General features: G+C 35.1%; 1 protein-coding gene across 1 annotated transcript; it reads right to left on the reverse strand.

Moving 5' to 3' along the window:
• Positions 1-2,931: 2,931 nt before the first annotated feature.
• LOC136817737 (uncharacterized) lies at positions 2,932-8,602 on the reverse strand. The gene is made up of 3 exons (XM_067074050.1): positions 8,402-8,602; positions 3,416-3,694; positions 2,932-3,068 (listed from the first exon to the last, which is right to left on the reverse strand). Exons 1-3 carry the CDS (start codon positions 8,565-8,567, stop codon positions 2,932-2,934), a joined length of 582 nt encoding a protein of 193 aa, XP_066930151.1. The 5' UTR covers positions 8,568-8,602.
• Positions 8,603-9,574: the final 972 nt, after the last annotated feature.

Genomic DNA, 9,574 nt, shown 5'->3' on the forward strand with positions numbered 1-9,574 from the left:
TTTCATTGTCGGCCTCAATGTTTATTTTAGGTCATTACTAGTACGGACCTAGCTAGGCTGCACGCAACCCCTCTGATATGTTTCGATATAGGAGGTGCGTATCGTGTATAAAATTCCCGTCCGAGAGTTATCCCTTTGTGCTTTTGAGTTTTAGAAACTTGAGTAGCTTGATGAAGTTTTATATAACAGATCTTTAAATTTCAATAAATTTGAATGAAGAATTTGAATGGCTAGAGGTTAATCGAATCATTAGATTAGAAACCTTTTAAAAGAAAATTGAAACAGGTTAGCCCAAATTTGGGATAACTTTTGGAAGTGAATTATATATACACGATCAGCTTTTCAAAAACATATCAGAGGGGATATTTGCAGTGTACAACCTACCTAAATTCTTCAAAATCTACTTTAACTTCATTGTCAACTGGTTCAGAAATCATATAGCTTATCTTATGGCTTAAATTATTAAATTCAAAGTCCTGAAGGGGCTAGACCAATGAAGTATAAGCCCGAAGAGCTAGAATCAAACCTCCTTGGTAGGATTTGAAGCCAACAAATCGTATCAAAGCTGCGCGGCCTTGAGCGACTCGCCTGGTTTTTACACAAATGACAGATTGAAACTAAAATTTACCGCTAAATTTCGAAAAAAATATCAATCGTAAACAAAGGAACTGCTAGATTCAATCTGTCGTCGTCGTTTTTTAAGGCTTCACTTTTTCTTGCCTGAGAAAGGTTAGAGATTCTACTCTAGCCCTTCGGGCTTTAAACTCAATGGGCTAGACCCGAAACTCACTTATTCCTATCCAAAACGCGTGAACCACGTAGTTTTGACGCAAACGCGAGATTGCAAGTAAAATTTATTGCTTGATTTCGAAAAATATGCCGCTTAAAAACAAAGCAATCCGTGATTCTAAATGCTGCTCAAATCTTAAGGGTTCATATTTTCTTGCTTAACACAAGAAAGGTTAAAAATTCCTCTCTAATCCCTTACAGGCTTTAAACTCGATAGCCTACACTGTCTTTATTTACAATTTCATCCCTGTGTATACAGGCCTTAAGGAAAAAATAACAACAAAGGAAAAAGCCGAGTATTAGTCTACACAATAGTCAGCAAGCCTGTAGAGTAGGAGCTTTACGCTCGAAACGAAGAAAGATTAGACGTAACCTAGCCGAGTATATACTCATTGTCAAGATGCCATCAGTTTCAGGTGCACAATTCTATTAGTTGTTAGGATCACGCGATTCTATTGTTTTGGTTGATTTAGATCGAACACTCGCAAATCCGATTGGCTATCGTTACCAATTGTTTTTCGGAACTTCCAAATGGGTATAAATAACTAATTCATACTGAGAAGCTTTAGTTTGGATTGTTTGTGTATGAGTGGTGTTTGGTTACTTAGTGTCCAGCATTAAAAGGTTTTCGTATGAATATGATATGGGCTCTCCCTATTGGGGAATGGTTCTTACTCCTACTCATTTTTCAAGTCGGAACGTTTAAGTAGCACTGTAGACACCACTGGTTCTGTGCACGCAAGACACAGATACTAGCGAGTTTATGTATGTGTATTTTTCAGCGACGGAGACGGTAAGGTTCTAATTTGAGTAGACCCTGACCAGCTGAGGACGACGGTAAATCAGCACTTGTACCGTCCTCGATTTTGCGGGGCGGAATTGCGGGTTTTTTCAAATCGCTTCAGTCACTCTACCGTCCTCAAAAGTGCAAATACATAAACTCCGGTACTATGATGCATACTCGAACTACGAGGGAGAGCATATAGCTTGTCTCAGGTGCAGCACGGGATGAGTGACACCACACACTACAATGTCTGGCATATCACTTCAAACACTTGTATCGCTCGCAGTAGTGGTACCCCATTCCTCTCACATGGTATGGGTTGACCCAGGTGAAGGTGTGTTCGCTTGCCAAGTGAGAATCGAACTCAGACCTCCCAGACAGGAGTCAAGAGCGATGACCACCACAAACATCACCTAATTTTCTATAGAAATAAGAATATCTATTAAAGAGCTACAAAAATCTTGATGATAAAATTAATACCATTTTAGCCATAATTTGCAAAATAATCTTTTATAATACTTGGGATTTCTACATGCCCCCTTTGTAAAGTTAAGTATAAAAAGTATAAGTTTTATGTAATAAATACATCCCTCATCGCAGATCCGGTGGGATCTACTGAAGAAATCGGCCTGGCGAAAAAAATTCATCCCGATTTGATTTTTGAGGTGAAAGTATTGGTTTAGAGCTCAATAATTTCATTACTAATGGCTATGAAATTCTCACCAATGCCAGGGTTGTATTTAATGTTAAATATAGATACAAAATAACAAAACACAATGTTAAATTTAAACATGAAGGAGATGATGAAATGTAGATAATAACCAAATTTTTGGATTGATAGTCCCACCAAGGGTCACAAATGCGTCCAAAATTGGGAAAAGATATTCAAATTTAGTTTTTATAAAGGTTGATGTTTCGCTCGGATATACCCGTAATCTTGCAAACCTATATTACTTTCAAGATCTGTCCTCAGAGGACAAAGATGCTATGGCAGTAAAGTTAGTCTACAGTAAAGTACACGTGTGTGTAACTTGATATTCTATAGGTAGTTTTTTATAAGAACATCGAAAAATAAAGCCTTCGAATGTTCTTAATGTTTGAGTTTTAAGCCTAAAAATATTCTTATTTCTACCATTTTGAGAGCATTTTTGTCCATTTTCCTAAGATAATAGGTGTTTTAGGGTCATCAAAGCTTCAAAATGTTCTTAACTTGTTTTTAACATTTTGGCCATCAAAGCCTTATGTTTTTATATAGTTTGTTCTTATGAAAAGTAGTTAGTTTGTTACACTTCGCCAAAACGGTTTTTAAATAGTCTTTACGTCGTGGATAGAATCAATCATACAATTTCCTCAATTACTCAATACAGAGTAAAAACACCCAAAATAAGTGGCATCATGACCAAATAGCAAGATGACATCAAGACAGAGCTTTTGCTAGGTGTTGTTGTGGACGGAGCGTTTGTTGTTGTGGTAGTACTCGTCGTAGTTGATGGATCTAAATTGCAAATGATTTTTCTCTTAGAATATGTAAACACACCCCCGTTTCATTACCGAAAGTCTACAACGGTGTAAAAGACCTGGAAAGGTCCTCTGAAAAATCATACTCAAAGCAAAAAACTCAATTTCGCAGCCGAAGGATATGGGAAATGCCTTTTGAATATACTTATCGAATAATGGATTTACTTTTGGCAAAGCTATCAGAATCAAAAGGCAACCCAAGCTTTAAGTGCCTGATAGGCATCATGAAAAGTTATATGGCGAGTGTTGGAAAAGCCAATGATAAGCTGAGGTTGAAAACAAAACCGATTTTTGAGAGGGGTATACTTTGCAAAAAATTCTAACCTGTAGTTGTCGTGGTCGTCGAAGTTGTCGTGGTTGTAGTCGTTGTAGTTGTCGTTGTTGTTGTTGTCGTTGTATCATACGGGTCAGTTGCATTGAATCTCTCATAGCAATCACTACGGAACTCTAACGTGTTGCACAACGATTCCCGACAACAACATGCAAACACACCATTTTCTGTTTGGTTACACTTCACTTGGATTGGTGCTTCAGGGTGTGGTAAGCAGCCACGGAGCTCCAGACCATTTTCTTTGCGCTCCATATAACACAATGAAGTACCCGCTAGGAAAGTAATGAGATTTATTTGGACAAGGTTTGAATTTTGTTGCAAGCTCGAGCCAGAGATAATAGATAGACCTTTTCATAAACTAGCCATAATTTTCATTAAAGTGCCACCGCAGAAGAACGATCAAATAAGTTGTTGAATTTGGAAAGAAATGTTACTGATAGCCGTTACTTCTGTTAGAATGGCATCTCATCTGAAGCAAAATTGATATCATACTAAACGCTACTGTACTGTACTGCCATTTGACTGTAATTGTCAAACGACAAACTTTTGAAAGGATATGACAATTTCTAATTTGCCTTTCTCTGAGCGGTTAATAACTACTTGTGGTTTAAATAGGGAATTTCGTAACAAAAAAGGAATTTCCCTTAATTTGAGTCCCTGAGGTAATAAAAAAAGACATAGAGAGCTTTGAAAATGGGTAATCAGATCAAAACAAATCTGGAAAAGTGTTTTTAATGATGATAAAACAATAGAAATACAGTCAAGCTAAGAATGTTACCGGTACACCATTTAACCGGAACTAAAATACTGAAAAACGCGCGCAAAATTATGAGATGTTTGCCCAACTTCCTTATGCGTGAAGCTATGAATGCCATCCTCGGAAGCTTTAGGCTTCCTGCGGTGGCAATTACAAACTGACTTTAACGTGCTTTTCATAGGCCAAGTTTCAAAACATGTTTGACATTGAACCATAATAAACTTCATTGACTGCTGAAATTTTTTCATATTTTCACTACATATATTGTAGTTGACTTTCTTTTCTTCAGACTGTGAATTTAATTTTTGCTTGTTTAAATTGTACATTTCTTTTCGTTGTTTTGGATTGTATCTTTCTTTTCGCTCTTTTGGATTGTATCGTTCTTTTCGCTTATTAGAATCATACACTAGCTTTCGCTTTTCAGGGTTGTAATGAGCTATTCGCTTTTCATGGTCATAATTTGCTTTTATTTTCACAGAATGCGAGTCGTAAAATTTTTTATTTTCTTCCTTTCGTTTCAAAATTTTAACCTTTTGGTTGATTTTCTCAAATAAATCATCAAATTTACTTTTTTTTGTTGCTTGTACTGCAAAGACCTTCATAGTTTATTGGATTTCTCTTTCGATTAGGATATGTTTTTTTGATCTCATTTTCTTCATTATTGATAGACAATTCTGTGTTAAGAGGGTTAGTAGTATCTATAACAAAGTCAATTTTTTCAGAATCAGATTTTCTATAAAAGGCAAAAAACCAACCTCCTTTGTTTTCAGAAAACATTTCATTAATGTTTTGAAAACAAATTTTTTCAGGATTTAAATCATCAATGTAAATCCATTTATTCTCAATAAATATACCACATGCAAAATGGGCACCACAATTCCTTACAATGGCATGTAATGTGTAGCTATTTTCTTTTACTATAATCTCCTCAAAAAATCTACAATTGTTTATACATACTGTTGTACAGAGTTCTATAAGAAGAAAAATAGGCAAATTGACAACTTGAATCTGTGCTGGTATGTTGACAGAGCAAGAATCACAATTAATTTCTGAGCTTGGATTAAGAGAATTTGATACACAGTTTGGCCACAAACTTGCATCAACTAAAATCTCTGGATATAAAAAATGCGAAAGAAGACTGACAATGCTACCCGTTTCTCTTTGTTCCTTCTCACTACCACAACTATTACAAGTACCCTGAATTACAAAACTTGTTTCAAAAACATGTCTCTCTTCTTCTGATAATTCTTTGAAAATATTACTTCCAAAAATCTCTTGAAACTCTGCGTCGCTATTTCTTCTCACAAAGGTACCACAATTTTCAATAATCTTAGACCATACCGGTTCCCTAATTTCATCCAGCAGTCGAAAAGCATTACTTTTCATATCGTAATCTTCAAGTGAAATTTCCATTGATCCACTTAATTGAAGCAGCTTAAAAAAATCACTTGATTTTTCATATGATACTTTAGCTTTCATTTCTGGAAGAAGCAAGCGGTAACATATTTCAAGAAAGCAATCAACAGCGCAAGAATAGGTACGACTGCCAGTTGTCCTGCTTGAATTTCGGAAATGTGCAACATTCAATGCAGTGTCTAGATTAATCGCAAAGTCTTCCTCTGCCATACTGTGAAAAATCTTCAAATTATTTTAGGAGCAAAAAGCAAAAAATGTAATTACAGTTGACACTGTCTAAAGTCTATTCACGATAAGTGTGCACTCTTTTTTCTTTTACTTATAACTTTTGAAGGAATTCTTAATTCTTTTTAAATTTGGTATCATTGGAAAGATATTTGTGAGTGGAATAATTTGAAATAAAAAAAACCTTAAAAAGATCATAAAAATGAAGATGAAAATGAAGAAGAAAAAAATGAAGATCTTGTAGAAAAGTGCTATAACTTTCATTTTCACTAGAGAGATTCCTTGATCTTAGGAGATCATCACTGTGAAGAAATTTCATTAAAATATTTATTCAATATAAAGTTATGATACAAAGTTAATGAGTGATTGACCCCAAAAAACAGCAAAAAACTGCAGAAAACAGCGTTTTTAGACGTCAATCAGCTTATAACTTTGTTTGATATCTTTTGACTGAATGATTATTTTTGAGAATTTTTTTCACAGTAATGACGTTCGATGATTAAGGATTCACTTCAGTGAAAATGATAGCTATAGCACTTTTCTACAAGATCTTCATTTTTTTCTTCTTCATTTTCATCTTCATTTTTATGATCTGTTTAAAGCTTTTTTTATTTCAAATTGTTCCACTCACTAATATCTTTCCAATGATGCCAAATTTATAAAGATTGAAGAATTCCTTCAAAAGTTATAAGTAAAAGAAAAAAGAGTGCACACTTATCGTGAATAGACTTTAATTTGACGTTCTACTATTTGATAAGCCCGTTTTGGATAAAAATTTGAAGTCACTTTAAAGGTTTTGAAAAACCACTCTCTTATTTGATTTCTAGTAACAAAAAAAATGCCAGATATTTTGAAATTCAAATGTTCGATTTTGTTGCGTTCAAATTAGAAACTCAAAATTTGACTCCTCAAATATTGCAAATATCAAAGATTTCTTCCAAAAAACTTATATAAATTTTCAGCAAGATCTTCGGTTATTGTACTGATTCGACGTTCAAAAACCAATCGCAATAATCAACCTTCGCTTCGCCTTCTTCTTCCCGTGTTACTCTATAATTCAATATTTACTTTAGGGATTTGGGAGACTTTCTCAATATTCAATATGCTGTGGTATTCGATGAGAATCCCTTGAAATTTGAATTAGAGAGTGTCAACTACTGTATATATAGATTTTTGCAAAATGCAAACTTTCCTTTATGGAATTTCCCTTTTATAGGGCGCCTTGTTTTATACTTTAGTTCAGTTTCAAAAATTCTTTTAATTGTCAGCTGTGTGCTGTTCTGTATCAATAGTGTTAGAACGATGATGGAAAAAACTATATAAATAACTGTCAGACTGTTGTTCTGTCAGTCTGTGTTCTGTTTCGCTGGAAAATATAAATCAATCTCAATGTCTAAAAAGGATTCAAATTGTTTAGTTTTCCTTTCAGCAAACTCACACTGGATTGTTGGGTTTATAGAAAAGTAGTGCGATTGGACTACTGGACTGTGCTAATAACTGGAATAAAACAGATTTAAAGAAACAGGGAGAAATTCAAGATGTCTGCCACCATCACATCAGGTCCACCAACTTTCCTTTTTTATCGCTGACATTACCTTATACCTAAAGCCAGAGCCATCGGCTGATCGTTTGAAACATAGTCAATAGAAGAAATACCAGATAATTCAATTGACATTGTTTGAAAGCTCCGACACGATAGGAAGAAACAAACGTCCGCCGCGCAAGCTAAAAAAGAGCTATCCTGTAAAACACGGCTTATCGCTCTTCATTCCGGGAAATCAAATAACCGTTAATTGATAATGTTCCGCTAAGCGGAACTAAAATACTGAAACGCGCGCGCAAAATTATGAGATGTTTTCCCAACTTTCCCTCACGAGTGAAGCTATGAATGCCATCCTCGGAAGCTTTAGGCTTCCTGCGGTGGCAATTACGTCATGAAATCACTTATCTCGTATTCTAGCAATTACCATGGTGATTATGTCTCTTGAGACATTAAATGATTATTTTATGAATAGGAAACAGTTTTAATAAAATCCGCTCGTGGAATTAATCACCATGGAAATAGTTCAAATACGAGGTAAGTGATGTTCATGAAGTAACTTATAAAATAGGTCTATCGTTAGTAGAAGAGTGGGAACGAATGATGGCAGGGATCGTCGGATAGTTTTACATAATCGCAATTTATTAGCATCAAAAGGTTTTGGGTATATTTCATACAATTCAGGACAAATTCCTGCTATAAATCATATAATTGACGTTTGAGCTTGCATCTGGATCATGTGGATCCTAGCACTGACCTTTATATACCCTGGACCAAGTTTCTCAATCCCGGCCAAGCAAAATTTTTGATTGGAGTTTTTTGAAAAGTGGTACCACCCTAATGGCAGCATTACTCAATAGCGGTGTAAATGCATCGAGTTGTTTTGCTATATTGCGCGAAAACACCCTAAAGACTTCGAAACTTTTGGATGTTCTTACAAAAGACGTGTACTGCGGGAGGTTAGGAACATTGTGGGATATCCACATTGTGTGTTGTACTATTTGTTCGTGTTACCTATGCTATAAATAAAAAATAACTTACTGCAGTTTTTGTCTGGCTGAGCATTGTCTGTTCCATTAGCATAGTTTCCACGGTGACAAGAAAATGTTTCGGCTGCCGTCAAATTAGAAGAAACAAATATACCGAACAGGATTGTCAAAGATAAAGTCATCGTCAATGAACTCTCTTTCAATGTTAGGGAAGCCATTTTGTTTTTTAACAAATTTTTCAAGTAATATTCGTTTTCTATGAGAAATATTGTTAAAAAGTTAAAAGATTTCAATCACTTTTCTAACAGTGTCTTGAATTACAATACACACAGTAACATGAGAAGTAACTTAAAATTGCAATACCAACGTCTGCGTTGAAATTTTCCTTTGCTTTCAAAAAAGGAAAAACTAGTGTATACCGAAGCGATCCAGGCAAGTCACTCGATTCGCAAGTTGCAAGCAAAATATTTATAGGGTCACGCACTAGAAATTGTGATTTTAAAATAGATTCGTAATCAATTCGTAAATACTAACCCCGCGAAACCCCGACAACTGCTCAGGTCCAGGAAGATCGAGCCCCTTTAGAGATTTACTCAAACACTTCAGGCGTACAAACTTACGACGTTTACTTCTACGGATTTGAGGAAAATTATACAAATTTTTTCATGAATCGTTGGAAAATGAGCACTTTCAAATAAATGTGACTTATAGGTTAAAAATATTTCCTTAATCCATTATGCTCTTCTTTACTCTCTAAGAATATTCAATAAAAAGTTCAATAATCGTTTTTGCTCGGGAAAGTTTGTCTGCCTTAAAAGCATTAAGTATTTTTAGTTATTAGTTTTTGTTTTGAACTTGTTTTACTTCCGGTTTCGAATTCCTTGCGTTCGAAATCGAACTTTCGAATCTTTAATTTCGAACGTTCGAATTATAAAAGGCATATTCGAAAACTCTTTTTCCAAATCGCAATTATTTGACTACCTGTGGTTTTGTAGAGGTCTGCGATTCAGACTAGTTTACGGTCTGGTCGAAGTAACTCGTCTGCAGGGATATCTGTCCCTGCATATGCGAGTGTCTCTAATTGGTCAGTACGCGCCCAGTCACTGAGCAGAATTTTCGCGGGGTTTTTGATATTTTTCGATGCGCGCGCATAATTTATGGAAAAAGCTGACCTTGCAAAAAAAGATAAACAAATGAAAAAGAAAACACAAGTTCATTTCTAAAC

Source organism: Clytia hemisphaerica, unplaced genomic scaffold, assembly GCF_902728285.1.
Source record: "Clytia hemisphaerica strain Z4C2 unplaced genomic scaffold, Clytia hemisphaerica genome assembly, whole genome shotgun sequence".
Classification (NCBI taxonomy): Eukaryota; Metazoa; Cnidaria; class Hydrozoa; order Leptothecata; family Clytiidae; genus Clytia; species Clytia hemisphaerica.